General features: G+C 39.2%; 1 protein-coding gene across 1 annotated transcript in view; it reads right to left on the reverse strand.

Moving 5' to 3' along the window:
• Positions 1-3,202: 3,202 nt before the first annotated feature.
• ift80 (intraflagellar transport 80 homolog (Chlamydomonas)) overlaps positions 3,203-27,965 on the reverse strand; it is a 353,657-nt gene continuing 328,894 nt past the window's right edge. Inside the window, exons 18-21 of the mRNA XM_034168293.1 lie at positions 21,247-21,336; positions 20,894-21,066; positions 8,030-8,153; positions 3,203-4,843 (exon numbers count right to left, since the gene is read on the reverse strand). Coding sequence (XP_034024184.1) covers positions 4,733-4,843; positions 8,030-8,153; positions 20,894-21,066; positions 21,247-21,336 — 498 coding nt within the window. The 3' untranslated portion in view covers positions 3,203-4,732. The remainder of the gene's footprint in view (positions 4,844-8,029; positions 8,154-20,893; positions 21,067-21,246; positions 21,337-27,965) is intronic.

Raw genomic sequence — 27,965 nt, forward strand, 5'->3', positions numbered from 1 at the left:
TAAAGATAATCTATTTTGAGATAACCACTCATGGACAGATTTGAGCTCCTCCCTCAAGGTCTTCTCCATTTATCTGTGATGTATCCTTTCCTGAGGTAAACAAGACTGAGTCATTTGCATATGACAGTAGCTTACACTTCACGGATACATTCATATCATTCACATTAATCAAAAAAGAAGTGGCCCAAGTATAGAGCTCTGTGGTACTCCACATGTAACACTGAGCAACAGAGAGTGCACCATCCATATTGGCAACTTGCATTTGGCCTGAGAGATATGACTCAAATCATGTTACTGACATAAAGTCCAGCCCTGTACATTTCAATTTGAATAAAATAATATTGTGGCTGACATGACCATGCCAGTATAACTGCCTTGATCAAATTCAGCTTTTATATGATCAAGCAAACGTATTAAACAGGTATCAGTGGAATAGCACAATCTAAAACTGGACTGGAACTTGAATAAAATCTTATGTTGTAAAAAAAAAAAATTATTTACTATGGTCTTTTTATTTATTGCCATAAGGCAGACTAACTACAGGAGGAAGTGCGTGTGTGCACGCATAAGATTTTGAGATTAGGCCTACCTGTGACCCATCTTTTATTAGCATCCATAAGATTTCTTGTAAATCACTTCCAAATCTGCCAAATGTTGGTCATAGCATCTGATCCCTTGAATTTTTCCCCCTTCAGGAGTTGAAATTCTAAATGGTTTCCAAACAGCATGAATATTGATCATATTGGCAATATCATATTATGAATCCCCTATCTAAATGTTAAGGAATAAAATTATAGTGGTGCCAAGGAAAATTCTTTTAATGACTTAAATCTTAAATATAACGCAATGCTAAAATACCCTTGGCTGTATGAGCAATGTGTTCTTTATAATTTACAGTTGTTTAATTAGTAAAATCATATTGTCTTACATACAATTTGTACATTTTCAATAAAGCCCCTCGATCGATCGATCAATCAATCAAAAACAATATTTATTTTTTAACAGCATCTGCAGGAGGCCTTGCATGTGTGTGTGTGTGTGTGTACTTGAGCTTTTGACAGGAGCGGAAGTTGTGCAAATTAAGGAATATTTGTAGATCACCCACTGTGCATTTGCAGGTATTAATGAGACAAATATAACTCCATAAAAAGTTAGCTTTGAGTTAGCGGAAGTAGTCGTGCACGCTAATGTCCACAAAATGTCTTGTAAATGACTCCAGAGGTGTTATCAGGTTACAAAAACAGCGCCTCAGTGTTTATTTCTCGCTAGCTTTTACATAATACATAAGAAAGAGGTTATATTTACACACAAATGAAAAGAAGTTTTGTAGTCAGCTACCAGCCTGTGATGTCACCATGCTAATATCCGCGCAATAATAAGTTCAGAGGTGTTATTAGGGTCCAAAAACAACATTTTCAGTTTTAGAAGTGTTTATTCCTCATTAGCTTTTATATATGAGAGACATGTATATAAACACACAAAACAAAGTGGTTTTGGAGAGACTGATGTCACAGTGCAGCTCTACTGTGTTTGTCTGTCACTCCCACCACTCAAAAACAAACCGAACAGATTGAAGCAGAATGCAACTTTTTATCCTCAAAATACCTCTTAAAATATGTCAAGGTTAGGCATCTTTGAACTTGTCCAAGGTCTGTGTCCCAAGAATGTTCCCCGTGAATTTGAAAACTCTGGCAGTAATAGGACTGGACTTATGTTGAGCACAGACAGACGGACGGACGCAAAGCCTTTGCAACACCCAATTGTAAAAGAAGCCAACGCAACACCAATGGCCATATTTGATGGCCTCGGGTAAAAAACCTAGTGGCACTATACCTTTACATCCTGTCTGTGCCAGCTTGTCAGCTGGCGTTCCTGGGATCCTGTCAGCACCTGGCTGCCCAGTGAGCACAAGACTTAATTTCAATGTTGTTTTTTGGGTGTTATTCATTTGAACGTATTTTTGAACGACGTTTAAACCAGCAAAAATGCAGCTACATTATCAACATGGTCAGTTGAAGCTTTAAACAGAGGTGATACAGATTACTGTGGTGAAAATTCTCCAGTTTAATTTTTCACTCATTGATGAAATCTGGTTTGCAAAAGATATTGTTTTGAAGCATTTAATGTTACATAAAATGCCACAAATACAGAGCTGTGTCAACTGTGCACTGTCAAAAAGAAGCCTCCAGAACTCTGTAATGTGGACATTTAGGGAGATCTTCAAATAAGTATTTACGTTTATTATTATAATGCGCATGCACAATTTTTTCTGGAGTTTGTGTTTTTGCTCAGTGGCTATAGGATCATAGTTCGGAACACAAAGAGACCTAATGTGAACGAGCCAAAGAAATGTGAGACTTTATGATAATGACACGGTAAGTACTTATACTACTGTCTCTCAACAAAACAAACCATAAATGAGCGCTACTGCATTTATATTATGCCGGTGTCGCAGACCGAACAGTCCCCCCTAAAAATCGCTCCCCCTGCCTTCACTGCGCATGCGTCATTTCAGAGCGTCAGCAGCAGTTCACTAATTATCGCCTTGTTTATGCTAAAAACTGCCTTGTTTCTGTTTAAAACTGACTTTAGAATGATTTACGAGGTTTTACTTTGTCATCTGATGGTTAATAATTAGATTATATCACATATCTCCAAGTCAAAATCAGAGTCGGAATGAGACATGCTGCTGTTGCGCTGTGATTGTTTCCTCTGTCTTTTATTATTAAATAATGCTGAATTTATGTGGAAATGATTGTTGTACAAAAGCTTCAGATATCTGTCATTGTGATAGATGATGGCTACAGAGCAGTTGTAAGCAGAAACGAGGTGATAATTGGTGAATTGTTGCCGACTTTCCCAAATAACGCATGTCCAGTGAAGCTAACTTTGAAAACCATCACCAAACCAATTACATTCCACTAACTTTTAGGCCACTAGCATTTTGCTAGCATAGTAAGTAAAGCTTAACGGTCACAACATCTGTAAACCTAAAATTTCACAATAGTCAGACAACTGTGATAAGCTCAGTCCTCCCCCAACAGAAGGGAATGGACCAGCTGCTACTGCAAAGAAAAAAAAAGCGTCATTTATGAGTAGTTTCAACATGTACTGACTCAGACAGTGAGCAGGAGACATGAAACGCAAAGCAAATTTTCACTTATAGTTTTATTCATAAACAACTACTCTCGGACAGTTTATCAACATTAACAGCAATTCTGTCACTTTTACAAAGTGAAAATATGATATTGTGCATATTTTCTAAAGTGATATGCTAATTCTTAAGGTTTGAGCTTTAACAGACACACTTGCCAAAATGCATTATGGGAAATAGAACACTGCCATCTACTGGATGGGAGTGTGAATAGACCAACATATTTGTGAATCTCAATCGCAGTTTTCCGCTCAGAATGTCTCAATATAAGTGGATCACCGATCACACGCATTGTAAAAACCAACACACAAGTTACAGTAACTTTACAGGGGGTGTCGGACACTGTCTTTATGCATAGGAAAATATTACTGAATGATGTGTTACCATTCCATTTCATGTTGTGGGTATATCAAACATTCAAAAGAAATGTGTTGTGTTGATATGATGAGAATTTAATTCAACAGCAACTTTTGCGAAAAAATGGCATTTTGTTGTTGTTATTTCAGTTTCACGAGTTTTTACTTTCAGTTTAAAGTACCACAAGTCACCCTATTGAGATATCCCATAATCCCTTGTGCACCAGAGAGTTGCTGCACTCTAAAACATTGTAGCATGTTTAGTTACGTCCACTTGCTACCTCTCTTTAACATAAAGAACTCTTACAAGTTTTGGATGTTGAACTCAACTTTACAAGTTGAGTTGTGAAGTTGAGTTCCACATCTAACCTACATATGTGACCTATTGAAGCCATACGTTCCATCAGCTGCTCTTAGTCGTCTCTAAAACATGACTAAAAACTAGGGGAGACTGAGCTTTCTCAGTTGCAGCTCCCACAGTTTGGATTGAACTGTCTCTATATGGTACTTGGAAAAAATTCTATTGTACCTTCATTAATGGTAAATGTCCATCTGTTGGAGATATTGCTCCATTTCAAGAACCGTGAGTACAACCTGCTGTGGGACACAATGATGAACCTGTTGCTTATAGTAGTAGATGTTGGCAATTACAGGATAACAAACAGCAGTACAGCCAAGCGAACAAAACAGAACCGAGGGGACAGAGCTGAGGTGAGACGCAAACTAAAGTGGCACTTTGTGATGGCAAAATAAGAAACAGAAACAGACAAAAACAAACAAGAAAAAAATCCAAATCTATTGGAGAACCGCACAAGTAATCAAAACACAAGAAAAAAATCTGTGCCATCAGTATAAGTGGATTATACAGTATGCACATCATCTGTCACTACCAGGCTCAGAATGCTTTAAACCATACATGACTTCACAGACCACATCGAAAAAACTGCCAAACATCCAAACACAAACAAACTGTGTTATTTTCCCACAAAGCATCAGAATGTACAGCTGACAGGCAATTCACAAAATGTGGTGTAAATAGTAAAGGGGCTTTGTTTTTATTTTATGCTAAAGTACTTGGAAGTATTGGTGGCTACTACACCAACTGAATTTAAAGTGTTTCAGTACCCTGAGACTGTGCTAATCCACCTAAAAACCACCAAATATCAGAAGCACATCGAAATCAATTTCTGCAAAGCTAATTTCGACAAAGGTCGCCTAAACATTAGTGTCGTGAGGACAGATTGCTCCTGACACGGGCGTTAGCAGCTCTCTCTCGTTCCTTAGACAACTCCGCTTCTATCTTTGCCTGGATTTTCTCCCAGTCAACCTCAACCTAGAAGAGATAGAGACAAAAAAAATGAGTGAGAGGCTTGTGTACTTTCCATGATCAATACAGAGCTGATCACACAAAGCAGAAGAACTAGTCACAGTACACTGAATTATAGGGCATTGTGCAAAGCCTAGATCTACCTGTTGGAGTTAAATATGGTTGGAGATTCAGGATAAACTTCCTCACAGAATTTTTTATTTTTTGGATAATTTTCAGACAATATGAATGACAACACTAAAAACTTTTTTCAGTCATGGTTAGTGGTTGTGTGAACGATTTAGTGTCAAATAACTGTTCACTCTTTTTAAATCATAATGACAAGAGAAACTACCCAAATGACCCGGATCAAAAGTTTACATACCCCTGTTCTTAATATCATGTATTGCCCCCTTTAACAGCAAACACTTGGACATTTGGAACTGAGTTAGAACAACCTGAGTCAGTTCGAACTGTGGCCCAGAATGGAGACGTTAACAGATGGTGGGCAGCGGCAGAGAACAATTTAGAGGAAAAGTGCTTAATCAGTTCCACAAAAAAAATGCACAATGTATATTATTACGGTTTTTCCTTTGCACAAGGGATGCACATTCAGCTTGCCAGCGAGCCGATGTGACACCAGTAACAGCGACAGTATTTGGAGGAAGGAGTCAAGTCCCACAAACAACACACAGAGGACATTACTATTATAATTTTTATTCCTTTATATGAGGGACCGTAACTTCACTTTACGAACCGGTGAAGCGGGAGATATTAATGGTCCACTCCACACCTGAGAGCTGTTGTTGGCTGCCCAACAAAAAAGGCATGTGAATGGGGAACACATAAAAACTGTCGGATGTGAAACAACGGACGATTCATGTTTCTTGTCTGCAACAAGACTTTAAACAGTAGAAAGGTGAGTCCCGACTGATATCTTTAAATGGCATTGATGAAGGTTGATGAACAACTGATTGGTAAAACTTGCGGTACGCCAGGGTTCTTGCCAGCAACGGCCCGTTATGCTGCTGCTGGAAAAATTACGCTACAGTTGGGCCTTACACTGTTTCCAAGGGTGTGTAGCTGGAAAATTATAATTTCTGTTTCTGTGTGTGTGTGTCTATATATATATATATATATATATATATATATATATATATATATATATATATATATATATATATATATATATATATATATATATATATATATACATAGTACATGTTTAGTAACGCATCAACAATATCAATCATTAACAATATTTACGTTTATGAGCTTTTGACAAGAGTGGAAGTTAGCTTTGAGTTAGCTTTGCGTTAGCTTTGAGTTAGCGTGCATGCTGACGTCTGCAAAATGTCTTGTAAATCAGTCCAGAGGTGTTATTAGAAAAACAGCATTTTCAGATTTAGAAGTGTTTATCTGTCACTAGCCTTTACAGAATATATGACAAACATGTTATATAAACACACAAATGAAGCATTATTAGAGAGACCTGCCACTGACATTATGGTGCCACTCTACTCTGATTGGTTGTCACCTCCGCCACTCAAAACAAAAAACGGCCTAGATTGGAACAGAATGTGACTTTTTAACCTCTTAAAATAGATCAAGGTTAACCACTGCAGAACTTGTCCAAGGTCTGTGTCCCAAGAATGTGCCTTGTGAATTTGAAAACTGTGGCAGTAATAGGAGTGGACTTACACGTATGCTGAGCACAGATGGACAGAGACAAAGTCTTTGCAATACCCGATGGCCATATTTGATGGCCTCGGGTAAAAATGAAACAATTCTCTGATAATAAAGTAAATGTAAGCACTCCCCACCCTCATCCCTATCCCCCAGCATAACACCAACATACTCAAAAATGTGGTGAGTACTGCATTATAAAACTGTTTCAGACTGAAGGTGACATCTTAACTCCTGCTTGCTCTGTGAAACATGCTCACTGACATGACGTGCACACTGTGCATTGTCCACAGAGTCAGCAGCATCAACAGAAGGACGGTTCAACCTTCCAAAGCTTGTGCTCCCCTTCTATTCCAGTAGGGCTTATCTTGAGAAACACCTTGAAGGCAATGGGTTATTGTTGGCTCTAAACTTTAAACAGGGGCTATCTTAAAAATAATTATTTTATCTGATAAAACATACTAAAAACTTGCATTTCCCACCTTTCTTATGAGATTTTCTTTGTTTTGTTTTTGAAAATTAATAAATGGATAAAAAACAAAGAATGCATCTGACTGGTCAAAAACTTTATGACGTATGTGTCTGGTGCCCAAGCTCCTCTGTGTATTTGGTGCTGTGGGAGATGGCTGCCTCTCCAGTAGCCCTCTATTTTTACATCTTTTTAAGCTTTTTTTCCCTATCCTTTCTACCCTCATTCTCTTCTCACAAAGATACAGTGTGCTTTATACATATCCCATGGATATTTTAAACTTGCTAATGCTACCAGGAGCCAGCTTTTTCACTTATTCAAGAGCAGAACTGCTGGGTCTGAAAACAATGGGACAAGCCAGGATATGACACCCCATCCCGGCAGAGTTGAGGAGTAAACCCAGGGGTGGGAAGGTCGGGGCCAAGCTGAAGGCTAGGCTAGCAGACAACCGGAGGTGCTACAAACCATCAATTCCCTCCATGATCATATGAAATGTGAACTCGCTACAGAACAAGATCGACGAGCTGTCCGCCCTGAAAAACCAAAAGATTTATCACGAGAGTAGCTTGTGGCTAACCCACCTATTACCGGACGCTAACGTGGACCTGCTGGGATTCACTGCTGTGAGAGCTGACATAGACACCAAAGCGTGCGGGAAAACCAAAGATGGGACTCATCATGTACGTTAACAACCGCTGGTGTAACCCAGGACATATCTCTGTACAGACAGTCTTGTGCGGCCAGGACCTTGAGCTGCCAGGCGTTAACCTGCGGCCATATTTTCGACCGTGTAAGCTTAGTCACGTCAAGTCCGATCAAGAAGACCAAAGCCAGCTGTCGCCATGAGAGCAGAGACAGCTGAGAACAGAGGAAGTCATTGCAGAAGATGAATTTCAAAAGCAGATATTTATCAGTCTAGCTGAGGACATGGTATAAATTCTAAACAGTTAACCAGTGCAGAGGTGAAGAACTTATGGTTTTCTGTTGTATTGTAAACACATTTCCCCTAACCCTTGACCTATGCTAATTTGCTGAAAATGGGATGCTGCCTTACTTACCCCAGCAGCATACTGCAGGAACCTCTTATTTGTCTCCTTCCTGTCAAACTGCCGTAAAAACCTCTCCCTGTAGGCCAGCACGGTGTCAACGTGGGTCTTGTGTTTGACTGCTAGCTCTAAAGCCCTGGATATAGATGCCAAAGCACACACACAAATTCTTCATTAATGAGCACAGTTCCCCTCTTAAGAATAAATTAGCGAGTTGCCCGTGGGGATCCATGGGCTCCAGATTGAGTAGTGTTTATAAACATTTTTACAAGGGTGGTAATAAATTGTGCAAAGTTTCTAAAATGAGTTGGAATGGTGTGTGAGTCCAGAATGCTTTTAGAACCTTAGACCTCAACAGTTTTTAATTTCAATTTCAATTTATTTTCATTTATATAGCGCCAAATCACAACAGAGTTGCCTCAAAGCGCTTCACACAGGTAAGGTCTAACCTTACCAACCCCCAGAGCAACAGTGGTAAGGAAAAACTCCCTCTGAGGAAGAAACCTCAAGCAGACCAGACTCAAAGGGGTGACCCTCTGCTTGGGCCATGCTACAAACATAAATTACAGAACAATTCACAGAACAATTCACGGACGAATATACAAGAAATGCTATTGGTGCACAGGACAGGAAGGTCGCCAACACGAATACAACTCCCATCTCTGGATGGAGCTGCACCTTAAACAGAGAGAAAAAACAGAATCAGGCATCAGAAAGACAAAAAATACTGTATAATTTGCCAGCATTAAACAAGAAAAACAGAGAAGTACTAAGGTGATCGCCGGCCACTAGCCCTAATCTTCACTAAAAGACCCAGAATTTAGGTAAAGTTGAGTCCGCAGCCCATTACCCCAAGGTTCCTCACTTTGTCAGTGTGATGTATGACACACGAGCCGAGGCTGAACGTTAACTGGTCAAATTGATGCCGATGTCTCACTGGACCAAGAACCATCATTTCAGTCTTATCAGAGTTTAAAAGTAGGAAGTTTCTAGACATCCGACTTCTCACTGCTGCAAGGCAATCTTCTAAGGATTTTATGTGAACAAGATTGCCAGCAGTTATCGGCATGTGTAACTGAGTATCATCTGCATAGCAGTGAAAGGTAATCCCAAAACTCCGCAATATGTGCCCAAGGGGTGCTATATAAAGGGAGAAAAGCAGGGGGCCTAAGACAGACCCCTGTGGAACCCCAAATTTCATGTCACTAAGGTTAGAAGTAGTGTTACTGTACAAAACACAGTGAGAACAACTGGTCGCATGAAGTCAGCCATGCAAGGGCACTCCCAGTAATCCCCAAATGATTTTCCAGCCTATCAAGTAGAATATGATGATTCACTATCAAATGCAGCACTGAGATCTAACAGCAACAGAACCGTAGTGGTGTCCGAATCCATTGTAAGCAGAAGATCATTCACCACTTTAGTGAGAGCTGTCTCTGTGGAATGATATTTTCTAAAAGCAGACTGCAGTGGCTCAAAGAGATTATTCTCAGTAAGATAGTCTACGAGCTGCCGTGACACCACTTTTTCTAGAATTTTGGAGAAAAATGATAGATTTGATATCGGCCGATAGTTTGTCAATACACTAGGGTCAAGATTAGGTTTCTTAAGTAATGGTTTAATCACTGCAGATTTGAAACATTTAGGAACAGATCCAGAAGTTAAAGAAAGATTAATAATTTCCAGCACAGTCGGCCCAAGAGTGGGCCACAGGTCCTTAAACAGTTTTGGTGGTATAGGATCAAATAAACAGGTTGTGCTTTTTGTTGACATTACGAGTTTTGTCAGCATGCCTAGTGAGATACTATCAAATTCTGTAAATCTAGGTAATACCTCAGTAGTGGCGCCCACCTCAATAGCAGGGTGTAGTGGCTGGGTTAAGGCATGCTGGGATACGTTTAGCCTGATGTCTTCTATTTTCTTCCCAAAGTAATCCAGGAAATCTTGTGCTGTAAAAGGAGAGCGGACTACAGGTGGTTGTCCATGCATCCAAGTGTTGCCATCGTGTCGAACAAGAACTTTGAGTTATGCTTGTTTTTGTTGATCAAATCAGAGTAGTAAGTCCGCTTTGTAGCCAATAATGCATGCTTATAGTCTAAGATAGCATCACGCCATGCAAGGTGAAATACTTCTAATTTTGAACGACACCATTTCCATTCTAGACCTCTTGCTTTATGCTTGAGTTCACGCAGATAATCATTGAACCAAGGTGACTGTGATTTCAGGGAGCGTGGTTTTAACACAGGTGGTGCAATCATGTCGAGTGTAGTTTTGAGCACTGAGTTTAAACTATCCACAAGTCTGTCTACTGACTGGGTATTTGTCAAATGTGAGGCTAAGACATCAGGCAATCTAGCTTCGAGTTCAGTCTTAGTTGAGGAGTTGATGCATCGCCATAATGATATATAATCAATCAATCAATCAACTTTTTTCTTATATAGCGCCAAATCACAACAAACAGTTGCCCCAAGGCGCTCCATATTGTAAGGCAAGGCCATACAATAATTATAAAAAACCCCAACGGTCAAAACGACCCCCTATGAGCAAGCACTTGGCAACAGTGGGAAGGAAAAACTCCCTTTTAACAGGAAGAAACCTCCAGCAGAACCAGGCTCAGGGAGGGGCAGTCTTCTGCTGAGACTGGTTGGGGCTGAGGGAAAAAACCAGGAAAAAGACATGCCGTGAAGGGGGGCAGAGATCGATCACTAATGATTAAATGCAGAGTGATGCATACGGAGCAAAAAGAGAAAGAAACAGTGCATCATGGGAACCCCCCCACAATCTACGTCTAAAGCAGCATAACCAAGGGATGGTCCAGGGTCACCCGATCCAGCCCTAACTATAAGCCTTAGCGAAAAGGAAAGTTTTAAGCCTAATCTTAAAAGTAGAGAGGGTATCTGTCTCCCTGATCTGAATTGGGAGCTGGTTCCACAGGAGAGGAGCCTGAAAGCTGAATGCTCTGCCTCCCATTCTACTCTTACAAACCCTAGGAACTACAAGTAAGCCCGCAGTCTGAGAGCGAAGCGCTCTAATGGGGTAATATGGTACTATGAGGTCCCTAAGATAAGATGGGACCTGATTATTCAAAACCTTATAAGTAAGAAGAAGAATTTTAAATTCTATTCTAGAATTAACAGGAAGCCAATGAAGAGAGGCCAACACGGGTGAGATATGCTCTCTCCTGCTAGTCCCCGTCAGTACTCTAGCTGCAGCATTCTGAACCAACTGAAGGCTTTTTAGGGAACTTTTAGGACAACCTGATAATAATGAATTACAATAGTCCAGCCTAGAGGAAATAAATGCATGAATTAGTTTTTCAGCATCACTCTGAGACAAGACCTTTCTGATTTTAGAGATATTGCGTAAATGCAAAAAGGCAGTCCTACATATTTGTTTAATATGCGCTTTGAATGACATATCCTGATCAAAAATGACTCCAAGATTTCTCACAGTATTACTAGAGATCAGGGAAATGCCATCCAGAGTAACGATCTGGTTAGACACCATGCTTCTAAGATTTGTGGGGCCAAGTACAATAACTTCAGTTTTATCTGAGTTTAAAAGCAGGAAATTAGATGTCTTTATGTCTGTAAGACAATCCTGCAGTTTAGCTAATTGGTGTGTATCCTCTGGCTTCATGGATAGATAAAGCTGGGTATCATCTGCGTAACAATGAAAATTTAAGCAATACTGTCTAATAATACTGCCTAAGGGAAGCATGTATAAAGTGAATAAAATTGGTCCTAGCACAGAACCTTGTGGAACTCCATAATTAACTTTAGTCCGTGAAGAAGATTCCCCATTTACATGAACAAACTGTAATCTATTAGACAAATATGATTCAAACCACCGCAGCGCAGTGCCTTTAATACCTATGACATGCTCTAATCTCTGTAATAAAATTTTATGGTCAACAGTATCAAAAGCAGCACTGAGGTCCAACAGAACAAGCACAGAGATAAGTCCACTGTCCGAAGCCATAAGAAGATCATTTGTAACCGTCACTAATGCTGTTTCTGTACTATGATGAATTCTAAAACCTGACTGAAACTCTTCAAATAGACCATTCCTCTGCAGGTGATCAGTTAGCTGTTTTACAACTACCCTCTCAAGAATCTTTGAGAGAAAAGGAAGGTTGGAAATTGGCCTATAATTAGCTAAGATAGCTGGGTCAAGTGATGGCTTTTTAAGTAATGGTTTAATTACTGCCACCTTAAAGGCCTGTGGTACATAACCAACTAACAAAGATAGATTGATCATATTTAAGATTGAAGCATTAAATAATGGTAGGACTTCCTTGAGCAGCCTGGCAGGAATGGGGTCCAATAAACATGCCGATGGTTTGGACGAAGCAACCAATGAAAATAACTCAGACAGAACAACCGGAGAGAAAGAGTCTAACCAAATACCGGCATCACTGAAAGCAGCCAAAGATAACGATACATCTTTGGGATGGTTATGAGTAATTTTTTCTCTAATAGTCAAAATTTTGTTAGCAAAGAAAGTCATGAAGTCATTACTAGTTAAAGTTAATAGAATACTCAGCTCAATAGAGCTCTGACTCTTTGTCAGCTTAGCTACAGTGCTGAAAAGAAACCTGAGGTTATTCTTATTTTCTTCAATTAGTGATGAGTAGAAAGATGTCCTAGCTTTACGGAGGGCTTTTTTATAGAGCAACAAACTCTTTATATAAGGTTGTTGTTCCACTAAACATGGCAGCGAAACTGTAAACTTAAGTGAGTGATCAGACACCACTGATGTAAGAGGCATGATGTCAATATTCGTGACAGCAATACCACATGCGAGAACCAGAGCCAGGTTATTTTCATTAATGTGCATCGAATCCCGAATGCTTTGCTGAAATCCTAATGAATCCACAATTTCCATAAATGATTTGTAGAGGGGATCAGAATTCTTATTTATATGAAGGTTAAAGTCACCGATGATCAAAATGTTATCTACACTAGTTGACAAGTTAGAGATGAACACACCAAATTCATCTAAGAATTCAGAATATGGGCCAGGAGGCCTATATATAGTGACAAAGTAATACGACTGATTTTTATTCTTCTGACCTTGGCAATGTGTAATATCCTGAGCAGAGCGGAGAATCAGAAGCTCAAACGAGTGATATTTGTAACCCCCAACAGCTAATAGGCTAAACCTAGATTTATAAATAAGAGCAACACCCCCGCCTTGCTTCGCATCACGAGGGACGTGACTAAATGTATATGCTGGTGGGCAGGCCTCATTTAAGGGGAGGACAGCTGTAGGTTTAAGCCAGGTTTCACATAGCCCAATCATATGTAAGTGATGATCAATAATCAGATCATTGATCAACAATGATTTTGAGGACAGTGATCTTATGTTAATGAGACCCAGTCTAAGGACCTCAGTGGGGTTGACAGTTGAACTGTTTGGGTTTAGGGGTGGTTCCAGAGTAGCATATATAAGATGCCTAGAAGTATGTTTAGGTTTGAGACATTCCACGTGCATTGTAGGTAGCAGACATGAAATCTTTGCTATTGCTGGATCAACCACTGGGCCATCCTCAATTTCAACATCATCCAATATAGTAATGGGTATTAAGTTTGGAAAGCATATCCCTCTATGATTTTTATGGACACGACTACGAAGCAGGCCACAGTCTCAACTTGTTGAAATTCCCTCCCTGGCAAATAAACTGCACTATCACCATAGTGGATTTTCTGCACTAAATTCCCCGCTAAGTGAATGGATTCCACACCCACATTTGTCATAAGCCTTGTAGGGTCTCTAATCACCCACTCCGTGGCCTGCTATAGATTCCTAATGTTACCCTCCCTGTAGAGCTCTATCTATGCTCGCAGACAAGATGGCGGCGCCTTCCCCAGTAGGGTGGAGGCCGTCCGGCATCAGCAAGCCACGGCGGCCCCAGAACGAAGGCCAGTTATCAATAAAGCTAAAGCCTTGCTGTCTACAAAACTGTTCCAGCCACCTATTTAACGATGTCAGCCTGCTAAACGCCTCATCAGTACCCTAGGAGGGGAGGGGACCAGAGAATATTAATCAATGCCGACACATCTTTCTGGCAAGGTCACAAGTCCTCTCTATGTCCATTTTTGTGACCTCTGAGTGCTTCATCCTGATATCATTGGTATCATTGGTGCCAACGTGAATAACTATGTGACTATATCTAGTGGTGGGCACACTTCCGATAATCCGATAACAGATAATTATCGAAGATAATGTTTTCATTATCGAATTATCTTTTTAGATAACTTTAAAAACCATCATCGGACTAATTATCTTCCGATGAATTGCCGACCGATAACTTTTAGACCGATAACGTAGTAAACAAAGCAGTTGAGACCTACCTCTTAAAAGTTTCCTAATAAATATATTGTTCTACCCTCTGCAAACAAAAGACAGCTGTTTTCAGAAAAAAATACTCTATCCTCTGTAGGCAAAGGAGAACTGGTGACCCCCCCCCCCCCCCCCCCAAAAAAAAACAAATTTCCTTTAACACCATACTGATATAACCGGAATATCACCCAAGTCATCCAGAGGCATACATTTTTAGCTTTCAAATTTTAACCTACCTACCTACCTACCTATTTACTTACTTACTTATTAATATTGAGTGCACGTTTTACAACATCATAAAACGTGTGCACCCAAGTCATCCAGAGGCATACATTTTTAGCTTTCAAATTTTAACCTACCTACCTACCTACCTATTTACTTACTTACTTATTAATATTGAGTGCACGTTTTACAACATCATAAAACGTGTGCACATCGTCAAACATTCTCTCCACATGCAAAACATTTTGCGATGACACTTCCAGGGCTCTGTAAAAAATGCCTGTTTTTACAAATAAAAATGGAATATTTTACAAAAGCACATTTATCTTTAAACCAACACACGACACACGTCACATTAACATGTTGCTTTACATAATGAATGACTGAACCAATCAGTGTTTAACAGAGGCACTTTTACCCAGAATGATTTGCAGTCTGTGTTTGTTACAAAACCTCAGAATTAGTGCATTATTCAACATTAAAAGATATATGTTAACTTTGTACAAATTACAGAATTGACATTAATGGAGTTATTCTATCAGTATTTTCACAAAACCATAAGTTAGTATGACTTTATTTTTCAAGCTCATTTTGTGGGTGCTCTCACGATTCTTCTGTGCAGCTTCCTACAGGGGGCAGCATGGTCAAACATGGAAATACTGGCTCACTCTTTGAGTCTTTTTTCGCTTTTGATGCTTTCAAAAGCGATCGTGTTAAAAGTCAATTTCAGCTTCTTAATAACTGCAAATGTACCAGAGCCAATACTGGAATTTATTGGTTATCGATTATCTGTAACTTCCGATACATTTTTGGGTGGTTTATCGGTTTATCTTTATCAAAGATAACTTTTCAGTTATCTGTTATCGAAGTAAATTTTTTGGTTATCTGTGCCCACCACTGACTATATCTCATGTCATGTTCCTTCCTCTGTCTTCCCTTCTGCAGCGTCAGTACCCTAAGATGAGATGCAATGTCGGGAGCTCTGGCCCCAGGAATACATTTAACGTCAGCTGGCGTCTGTAACCTGACTTTGCGGGTGATAGAATCCTTATCACTAAGAGAACTAAGAACCGATTCACAGTTCGCACTGGCGAGTGTGATCGGGGTGCCACAACCGGGCACCAAGCCCTACGGGACTTCCTGCGCCAAGCCACAGTCCGAAAGCCATCCTCCACAGCCAGCGTTTCTAAGCTGATGCTAATGGGCTCGCTAGCCGGCCCAACACTAACCTCATCTGGAGTGCCCGTAACATCTCCACTCCACTGAGCTAAGAAGCTGCTCTAACTTACGGACACGGCTCTCTAAGAGAGCCACCCTATCTTATTCAACATCACGCAGGATTTACGGAGGGTGTAAAGTAGAAATAGTAGTGTACTTTGTGCACTAAGAAATTCAAGAATGTAGCCAAGCAAACACGAGCTAACCAATAATGGATAAGCTAACCACTCCTAAGGCTCACACAGACGCAAATAAATGAATTAAAATTCACAGCAGTTACACTGAAAAACTAACAGAAGTATTAAATGGGTAAAAAAGCAGCAGCTATAAAATACACTAAACAGTTAATTAACTAACAGGAGTGTAAGAAAATTAAATGAAAAAATGATGGGGGTCAGAAATAACTAACGCAAGCTAACTGCTAGCGAAAATGCTAGCCGCTCCTAAGATCTTACTCAGGAGTAAAATAATTACTTAAAATTCACAGCAGTTCGATTGAAAAATGAAGAGAAGTATTAAACGGGTAAAAAGAAACAGCTATAAAAAGTAATGACGGAGAGGGGAGGGGTCAACCTAGCTAGTGAAAGCTAACCGCTAGCGAATGCTAACCGCTAGCAATTCACAACAGGACTGTTGTTAAATAACGTTCAGAGTAGATACAATTAATAACCAGAAGAGTGCTAAACAGAAATAAAAGAAGCGTATACAACCGTGTAAAGTTCAGAGTGGCGTCACAGTAACAAACAATCCTTCAGAAGCAATCCTTTTGTTTCCAGTTAATTACATAATTTCTTTAATGTTAATTTACTGTATTTACAAATTGTTTAGGTTCTTGTTATCATATACACAATATTATTGTTACTATTATTATCATCAGTATTACTGTTTTTGTTTTATTTTTACTTCTATTTTGTCATTTGATTTTTAAATGGATGACAATGGAAGTAGTGTTTTCACTTTAGGTCATCCATATATTTTTAACATATTTACAATTACATTATGCACTTACATTGAACTTAGTAAATAAAGTCATGCATGCACGCAGTCATGCTTTTAATATATAGCAGATTTACTGCCCCTGCTGGATTGGCGTGTGAGTTCAGAATGTAAATATCAATGTCCATTGTTCAGTGTTGTGAGCTAACATATGTAGCTTGGCGTCATTCATCCTTGACCCAAAATACATGAACATACCAAATGGCAAATATCAACTTTCCTCAGTTTGTGCATGATCAAAATTGCACGCATGCACACATGCAGAGTTTTTTCTCTTTTCTGCTGTAAGGACGTGCTTTTAATTTGACAAAACACAGACTGTGGCAAAAGACATACTACATTTTTCACTTATGGTACCGAGAGCATGACACTTAAGTCACTCAAGTCACTTAAGGCATGGTGGATTACTGGTTAGCACTGGTGCCTCACAACAAGAAGCTCCTGGGATCGATACCTGGCCTTTCTGTGTGGAGTTTGCATGTTCTCCCCATTTCTGCGTGGGTGTCCTCCGGGCACTCTGGTTTCCTCCCACAATCAAAAATATGCTTATTTAGGATCTGCTTCTTTCTTTGCTCCTACCCAAGGCAGCATCTACATCTGGAGTTGGTCCCCGGACTGTGGCTGCCCACTGCTTCTAGTGGTTCGATTGTGTATTGCCAAGGTCACAAGGATAAATATCAGCCGTATTATTTTGTCACTATATACAGGCCCCCTGGCCCATACTCTGAATTCTTAGATAAATTTGGTGCATTCATCTCGAACCTGTCAACTAGTACAGATAACATTCTGATTATTGGTGACTTTACCATTCATATACATAAGCCTTCTGATCACCTCTGGAAATCATTTATGGAAATTGTGGATGCATTAGGATTTCAGCAATGCATTCATGACTCGACGCACATTAATGGAAATATCCTGGATTTGGTTCTCCCACATGGTACTGCCATCACTAATATTGACATTATGCCTCCTGCTTTGTGGTCTCTGATCACTCACCTATTAGGTTTACAGTTTCGCTGCCGTGTTTAGTGGAACAACAACCTTATTTATCACTTTGTGGACGCATCAACTCCTCAACTACGACTGAACTCAAAGCGAGACTGCCTGTTATCTTAGCTTCACATTTAGCAAATGCCCCATCAGTAGACAGTCTTGTGAATATTTTAAACTCAGCACTCAAAACTACACTTGATATGATTGCGCCACCTATATTAAAACCATGCCCCCCTAAAACACAGTCACCTTGGTTCAATGATAACTTGTGTGACCTCAAGTATAAGGCAAGAGGTCTACAACGGAAATGGCGTAGTTCAAAATTAGAAGTATTCCACCTCATGTGGCGTGATGCTATCTTAGACTATAAGCATGCACTACCGGCTACAAAGTGAACCTATTACTCTGATTTGATCAACAAAAACAAGCATAACTCAAAGTTCTTGTTTGACATGGTCGCAACACTTATACATGGACAACCTGTAGTTTGCTCTCCTTTTACAGCATAAGATTTCTTGGATTACTTTGAGAAGAAAATAGAAGACATTAGGTTAAACATATCCCAGCATGCCTTAACCCAGACACTACACCCTGCTACTGAGGTGGGTGCCATTACTGAGGTATTACCTAGATTTGCAGAATTTGATTGTATCTCACTAGGCGTGCCAACCTGCTTATTTGATCCTATACCAACAAAACTGTTTAAGGACCTGTGGCCCACTCTTGGGTCGACTGTGCTGGAAATTATTAATCTCTCATTAACTGCTGGATCTGTTCCTAAATGTTTCAAATCTGCAGTGATTAAACCATTACTTAAGAAATCTAATCTCAACCCTAGTGTATTGAAAAACTATAGCCCAACATCAAATCTATCATTTTTCTCTAAAATTCTGGAAAAAGTGGTTTCACGGGAGCTTGTGGACTATCTTAATGAGAATAATCTTTCTGAGCCACTGCAGTCTGTTTTTAGAAAATATCATTCCACAGAGACAGCTCTCACGAAAGTGGTGAATGATCTTCTGCTTGCAATGGATTCGGACACCACTACGGCTCTGGTGCTGTTAGATCTCAGTGCTGCATTTGATACCGTGGATCACCATATTCTACTCAATAGGCTGAAGAATCATTTTGGGATTACTGGGAGTGCCCTTGCATGGTTGACGTCATACCTGACCAGTCGTTCTCACTGTGTTTTGTACAATAACACTACCTCTCACCTTAGTGACATGAAATTTGGGGTTCCACAGAGGTCCGTCTTAGGCCCCCTGCTTTTCTCCCTTTATACAGCACCCACTGGGCACATATTGTGGTGTTTTGGGATTACCTGTCACTGCTATGCTGATGATACTCAGTTATACATGCCGATAACTGCTGGTAATCTCATCCACATATAATCTTTAGAAAATTGCCTTGCATCAGTGAGAAGATGGCTATCTAGCAACTTCCTACTTTTAAACTCTGATAAGACTGACATGATGGTTCTTGATCCAGTGAGACATCGGCATCAATTTGACCAGTTGCCAAATTGATGTCTCTTCTAGACTACTGCAATGTTCTATTTTCTGGTTTACCGCAGTCCATCATTAGGGGTCTCCAATTGGTTCAAAATGCTGCTGCCAGACTTTTGCCACAAGCAGAAAGTTTGACCACATTACGCCTATTTTGGCCTATCTTCACTGGCTTTCTGCTCTGTGAGATCAGATTTTAAGGTTCTGCTGCTAGCCTATAAAATCGTTTACGGACTGTCACTTCCTTATTTAGCTGACCTAATTAAACCCTATATACTGGCCCAGGCAGGACTACTTTGTGTCCCTAGGGTGAACAAAAAGTCTGTGGGTCACAGAGCTTTCTCTTATCGTGTCCCTGTTCTGTGGAATGATCTCCCTGCATCAATAAAACAGTGAGATTCTGTACAGACTTTCAAATCTGACTTGACACACTTACTTTCCCTTTCGTATAGCTAGCATACTGCCATAGTATGTTACTATGCTTTTTACTCTTTTAAAATCTTTTTTATTAGGAAATGGAGTGGGCCGAGAGCCTCAAATTTATCTAAATTCTTTACTGAAGCTCAGGGCTAGTGGCCAGCTATCATTTAATATTTCTTTTGTTTTTCTTGTCGCTTAATGCTGACAAATTATACTGTATTTGTTGTCTTTCTGATGCCTGATGCCTTTCTGATGCCTTTTTTCTTTTCTCTCTGTTTGAGGTGTGGCTCCATCCAGAGATGGGTGTGGTATCTGTTCCTGAAACCCTCCTGTCCTGTGCACTGGCAACATTTCCTGTATATTCGTTTTGTGAATTGTTTTGTAATTTCTGTTGGTAGCATGGCCCAACAGAGGGTCACCCCTTTGAGTCTGGTCTGCTTGAGGTTTCTTCCTCAGAGGAAGTTTTTCCTTACCACTGTCGCCTGTGTGGTTGCTCTGAAAGTTGGTAAAGTTAAACCTTACTTGTGTGAAGCGCCTTGAGGCAACATTGCTGTGATTTGGCACTATATGAATGAAAATAAATTGAAAAATTGAATATTGTCTAACCATAATTAGGATGGGTTAAATGCAGAGGACAACTTTTGTTGTATGTATGTATATATGTGACATGACAATGACAATAAAGTTTCTATACTATTCTATTGTCATGGTAATGACAACATAACACTTAACTAAACTGACTAAACCAACTGAACTACAAAAACACAATTAATTAATAAGACTAACAACACAGTTAAACCAACATGAACCACAATAACAACATTTAAAACCCCAAAACCCTGAACTCCCACAGTGCATTGCAGCACAATGTACATTGTTTACTGGTTAGATAAAATCATTAATTTCTCAAAAAACATTTGTCCTCTGTTTTCGCAGCATTCATCCTTGACACAAAATAAATAAGCATACCAAACAGCAAATGTCAGCTCTCTCCCGTTTCGCCATGATCAAAGCCATACACACACACGCGTACACATGCACACAGAGGCCACTTGGCTATTATAATATAGATTCATCATTAATGAACACAGTTCCCCTCTTAAGAATAACTCCACAATTCTTCATTAACATAAACTCTTGAAGTTACCCCTGTGCCAACAACGAGACCCACCTTTCCCAACTGAAAAGGTCAATGTTGACTTGTATGGCCTGATAGACGAGACCAGCTTGTAACAGAGTAGTCTCAGCCTCCTGAACTTGACCACTGAACAGCAGCATGCGAGCCAAAGATGACTCCCTCGATGGCTGTTCCTTTATGAAGTTGATATACTTCACCCTAGGTAACTGGCAGAAGGGATGGTGAAATACAGAGGACAGAAGAAGAAACAGTGAATGCTGTCATTTCTGTAATTGGTTCATTTTTCCCCTCCCATGGAAACCATTTGAGGTTTAATTTAATATAATTTGCTATGAATCATCTGAATATCAGACTCACAAACAGTGAGCCTGAATAACTGCTCTAACCTCTCCAATGGCAGCATAAGCAGCCTGTGCAGTGGTCAGCTCCCTGTTGGCCATCGCCATGCCAGCAAGACATGCCCATAAACACCGGTCCTATAGAGAAAACAGAAGTACAGAACAGCTGTAAGTGATGGCCAGGACAATTTTCCCAGTGTGTTTCTAATTCTACCCCCACACCTTTTATTATTTCACATCCCAAACTCTTCTGTGCACAGCATTACTTAGCTCCCTTTTGTGAATTCTTGTTTTATGACCATTGCTAAAGTGGACTGTAATGCTGGAGATGCGCATGTGAGTATTTATTTACACTATAAAACAAAATACTACCACAATAAGTAAACAAATAATGCTCCCTACATGTTTGTGAATGTTGTTACACATATGGCAAATAAAGCATATCATGGAATTACAATCTTCTTGAACAACAAACATTCAATCATGGATATAAAGGTGAAAGAATTTATTATTGAAATATCAAACAAAAGCTGTGGAAGAATCAGGTCACAGACTTTTGCAGGTATGGAAGAAGTTTTAGTTTTTAGGGAAGAACTGTACATGAATAAAAGTATGCCCTGATAGAGACGTGGCTCAGTGACTGTTATTCACAATCATGTATATTGGCCAAGTCCATCCATTCTGCCATTCTTGGAAATGGTACATAGAGAAAAGTGAAATACAATAAGATAACAGACCTATGATTTCCTCAGTGTTGGATGTTTGTAGCCTTTCGCATGTTTACCTACAGTAAAAAGCTGAACATTTGAGCAAAAATATTAACAGTAGCTTGTTAAAAAAAAAGAAAAAAGAATGCAAGGGAGAAGTACAAAGTAAACTAACACTACAGTGGTTGACTCAAATGACTGAAGAAGTCTTTTTGATGGAATAGCTGGAACACAGTGAGACTGCAGGATGCCTGAATGGCAGAAATTGAAAATATTTACCATAAGGGCAGTGACCATTGTCTGAAACAATATACATTATCAATGTTATACAAAGGACATGACAAGGCTGAGACTGCTTGCCCTTGTTTATGCTCACATTTGTATGTTTTTTTTAATTCCATCAACAAACAATAAATAAAATCCATGAAATCAACAAATGTTTTGTTAATTTCTGCAAAAGGGTGAATACAAATCTTAATCCTCCCATTGCACCTTAAAGTGTAGGTGACACCAAAAACTGTGCACAAATAATCACTAAAAATGATGAAATGTTGATATTTTAAAAAATCCTGAACAATAAAAGTTGACAATATGTATGCAGGTGAACGATAAACAACAGCTGTCTGAAGCTTGCGCTCTATTTCAACCCTCAGCCGCAGCCATATTGTTGCTACGTCATCACCGGAATGGCACCTGCTGATTCAAGCCCAAATCAACTGCAAACATGGCGGAGGTCAAGCTGTTTTCTGACATTTTTTTTCTAGTGTGGAGCTTTTTTTTAAAGTCTAGTCTGAAGGTGTTTTTAAGAAGCTGTGGGGAGCACAGTCTTATGGTTTTGAGCCTTATTTAAATGACAATGAGAGAGACTAAACGTTAGAAGAAAACCTTCAGTCTGACAACAGTGACGATACTGGCAGAGTTCAGAACACAGAATGGTGACTATAAAATAAATAAATAAGTAAGTAAATAATGCAGGCGATTTTGGCATGATAAACTGTTTTTTGTTTGTTTGTTTTTTTGCCAGCTATTTGGCTGTAATCAAGTTTTACTATCTGTGACATCAGAAAGAAGTGATGAAACTGTGGATTTTTTTTAAATGTTTTTTCTTAGAAATATTTACATACATTTCAAATCTGAAAAATGACATGAGGGACTAAAAATATCAGCTATTTTTAAAATAAGTATTGTTTCCTTCTACTGTACGTTAGTAGCGTAACATGTTATTATTAAATATTAAAACCATTCACACAAGGAGTAAATAATATAGTCTTACCTGTCCATTTCAGTGAGATCATCTGAAAATTTATCCACCTTTACTAGGCATGCACTGATACCGATACCTATATTGGGTATCGGCCCGATCCCATATTTATTTACTCGTCCTTGTAATCATAAAACATGTCAACCTCTCAATGTGGGATTTTCACGCACACCCGAAATTTCCATACTAAGTCGGGAAAGAAGGAAAAATAAAATAATGTTAAAATTACTACTTTTTGCTTCCTTGTGTCGCGACACCGCGTGTGTGCGCGCAATGCCGTGTGTGCATAAGACATGTTCCTCCAATATGACTTGTTCCACCTTTGGTGGGGGCGATTATGGTGTGTATTTGTGTATGTTACCTGTATGTATTTAATAAAAGTAAAAAAAATAATGTGGAGAGTGAAAGACTGTTTTGCTCAGTTTTGTAGATAAAAACAGAAACAGCCTCATAGCTGATAAACCAGAGAAGCTGCTTTTCATCAAAATCAATCTGCCCCTCACATTTTCAAAAAAAGGCTTTTAGTGCTCACAGACATAAAGTTATTGAGGGGACACTCAGTTTCAGTTCAGTTATTGGTGCGGTATATTTTGTAGTGCTAAAGTTACATTTCAGTGAGATGTCTGGCAGTGTTATGTTTGTTAAGAAACACACAATTAATGTTAAAGGACAATTTGTTGTAGTCAAAAAGTGAAGTTACATGATTTAAGTGAAATGTTTGTATATAAAAACAAAAGCTAATGACATTGGTAGCAGTTACAGTCAAAAAGTAAGGAACAATTGATGAATAAACATGTTTTCGAAGTCATCATAAAACTGTAATGGTATCATTAAGTATTCGTATCGGTACTCGGTATCGACGAGTACCCAAATCTATGTACTCGTACTTGTACTCAGTCTGGAAAAAAGTGGTATCAGTGTATCCCTAATCTTTACAAAACGACATCTGAAAATAATTTAATTCCTTCTGTCCTGGTTGAAGAAAAGTCCATTTGTCACTCGGGAGTTTGGTACGAGGTTACAGTGCCAATCCGTTATTGCGGCTGATGGATCGAGTCTCTGTTGTTAAAGAGCCTCTTTGCACTGCAAGTTGAAAGACTTCCAGCACCTCATCTGCTTACAGTAGTGTTCAGAATAATAGCAGTGCTATGTGATTAAAAAGATTAATCCAGGTTTTGAGTATATTTCTTATTGTTACATGGGAAACAAGGTACCAGTAGATTCAGTAGATTCTCACAAATCCAACAAGACCAAGCATTCATGATATGCACACTCTTAAGGCTATGAAATTGGGCTATTAGTAAAAAAAAGTAGAAAAGGGGCTGTTCACAATAATAGTAGCATCTGCTGTTGACGCTACAAACTCAAAACTATTATGTTCAAACTGCTTTTTTAGTAATCCTGTGAATTACTAAACTAGTATTTAGTTGTATAACCACAGTTTTTCCATGATTTCTTCACATCTGCGAGGCATTAATTTTATTGGTTTGGAACCAAGATTTTGCTCATTTACTAGTGTGCTTGGGGTCATTGTCTTGTTGAAACACTCATTTCAAGGGCACGTCCTCTTCAGCATAAGGCAACATGACCTCTTCAAGTATTTTGACATATCCAAACTGATCCATGATACCTGGTATGCGATATATAGGCCCAATACCATAGTAGGAGAAACATGCCCATATCATGATGCTTGCACCACCATGCTTCACTGTCTTCACTGTGAACTGTGGCTTGAATTCAGAGTTTGGGGGTTGTCTCACAAAATGTCTGTGGCCCTTGGCCCCAAAAAGAACAATTTTACTCTCATCAGTCCACAAAATATTCCTCCATTTCTCTTTAGGCCAGTTGATGTGTTCTTTGGCAAATTGTAACCTCTTCTGCACATGTCTTTTATTTAACAGAGGGACGTCCCATTTTCCTCAGGCTTTCAAAGAGAAAAGCATGTTCAACAGGTGCTGGCTTCATCCTTAAATAGAGGACACCTGATTCACACCTGTTTGTCCCACAAAACTGACAAACTCACTGACTGAATGCCACACTACTATTATTGTGAACACCCCCTTTTCTACTTTTTTTTTACTAATAGCCCAATTTCATAGCCTTAAGAGTGTGCATATCATGAATGCTTGGTCTTGTGGGATTTGTGAGAATCTACTGAATCTACTGGTACCTTGTTTCCCATGTAACAATAAGAAATATACTCAAAACCTGGATTAATCTTTTTAGTCACATAACACTACTATTATTCTGAACACTACTGTATAACGCCTCAGTTTGCACACAACGAAATTATCCCATAAAACAATAAAATAAAATAATCTAAAAAGTGCTCAGTTTTACCTCCATGTGGAGTAGAGAATCCGCACGACACTGTGCACGCGCTCATCAATATAACAGTCTTCCACCTGCCAATCAAAAGAATTCTGCCGGCGAAAATGAACCGTTCTGACACCAAAAACATGGTGCAGCTCTGACCCAAACCACTCGGTGGAAACGGGGCTCTCAGTAGCCTGTAAAAATCCATAAATTAATCTATAAAATAATGGGGCTATTAAGATAATGGTTCCGGCGGTGGTGCCACTTCCCTCTTCTTCTCCAATGTCGGAAGCAGCCAGGAAGTTTCTGGTTTTTAGTGGCGCGCAGTTCAAAATCCAAATATTTATCTCTTAAGTAACTGCGCACCAGGAAAGGATAAATTTCAAACTGTTGTTTGTTTGTGTATGTGTGCGTGTGTATGACTTCGATCACAGAGCCGCAAAAACAGAAAGTTTATAGGACTAATATTTTTTGAGAAATTAGGGATATTAGCTAACAACAGTGAAAAATGGATGGAGGAGTGATTCCAGGAGGGAGCGGAAAATTAACTATACATTAAAACCCAAGTGGCCTCTGTGTACTTGTATGCGTCCGTGTGTACGTGCATGCATGAGTGTACTTTCGAACATGGACAAACAGAAGGAGAGCTGACATTTGGTGTTTGGTATGCTTATGTATTTTGGGTCAAGGATGAACGCCGCCAAAAAGTAACATTAATAGGACTAATATTTTTGAAGAAATTACGGACATTACCTAACAATAGTGAACAATGGACGTTGATTACATTCCGGACTCACATGCCATTCCAAATCATTACAGAAACTTTGTATAATTTATTACCATCCTTGAAAAAAACTACCTGTTTTATAAACACTACCCAATCTAGAGCCCATGGCTCCCCACAGGCAACGTGCTAGTGTTGTATTCATATGTTATCCCACAGTGTACACAGTAAACATTTTCTACATTGTCACAGCATCACTTTTAAATAATGATGATGTTAGAAAGTGATGTTGCTGATGTTGATTCTCTAGACTGCCTGCAACATTACTACAGCGTTGAAGATCACCAAACTTATACATCTTCACGTAGTTCTGATTTCTCCTCATTGAGATCCAATCTGCAGGAGTGGTAAGATATTTGACTGATGTGTGAAAGACCAATACTAAAAAACTATTTGCTGGAAACATTTTGGTATAATGTAAAAGTGCAATGGTGTAGCAACCTTGTAAACTCTATGAAATTACTTTGCATTTCTCCTTATTGCGAGCCACTGTGGGGCAGTAGTAAGACATTTGAGTCATGTGTAAGAGTCCTCCGGTTCAACCCTAGGGGGGGACACAGAAAATTTCCCAAGGCTTTCAAGGTGAATAAACATGGCTTTCAACATATGAGTATTATTTGAGTAAAACCCAACTGTAGTAAAGATTTTCCAGTCATCTTACAGTGCTGTCGCAATGCTCCTGGAAGTCTATAAAATGAGGGTGTGGCAATGTCACTTTCTAACATCATCAATACTAAAAACTCATGTAGCAACATAGACTTTTGACTGACAACTTTGTGGTATAACATAAAAACACAACACAATCTCTGTAAACTCAATACAAAGATTTTAACATTGTCAGAACAATACCATAATGTTGTAGCAATGCTGTGACAATGAGTAGTGTACTTGCATATGGTTGAAATGACAATACTCTTGAATCTTAAACAGCACACCATTTTATTTGACAAAATGTTGTTCATTAATTCCAACATAGTTTATTCAACATGTTAAATCAATTTTGGCAAGTGAACAATGAAGAATACAACAAAGTAACATCAGCATGTGACAACAGACACACTGTACTGAGTTGTGCTCACACGATTAACAAATCCCTCATTATAGCCTGTTTATAACCCAATGCAGACCGTATTACAGTACCATACTATGCTGTAAACTACAGAAATGTATACATAGCATCCACACAGACAAAAACAAATATAAACATAGACATTTGCCGTACACAACTTCGACAAATGTAAACAGATGTGTCTACTTTATTTGTAGCAGTTGCACTCATTAAACGTAACTTTAACCACCAAATTCATAAACATCACAACAGAGTCAACGCTGTGTAATCCCCCTTTAATCACTGTCCACCACGAAGACAAACAGCTCTATTCGGAAGTCACTCCTGGCAACAAGAAGCAACAAAAATCACCCCGCGTGAGGTTACAACATTATATAAGTTTATTACAAATTACATTCAAAGCAAAGAATTCTCTGTGTATTGACCATAACCATGCAGGACCTAAGCGCAGCACCAGTACAGACTTTGCCTGACTTGAAGGTAGGCACACTATGTACAAGTATATAGCTGCTATCATAATTGTGGATTATTTGTGTGCAAACTGTTGTATGTATCAGTCCTTCTCAGGTGATAGCTTACAGACAATGATGACTGTGATTCTGGGAAAAGCCACAGCGCCACCAAACTCTT

The sequence above is a fragment of the Thalassophryne amazonica genome, chromosome 4 (assembly GCF_902500255.1).
Source record: "Thalassophryne amazonica chromosome 4, fThaAma1.1, whole genome shotgun sequence".
Lineage (NCBI taxonomy): Eukaryota > Metazoa > Chordata > Actinopteri > Batrachoidiformes > Batrachoididae > Thalassophryne > Thalassophryne amazonica.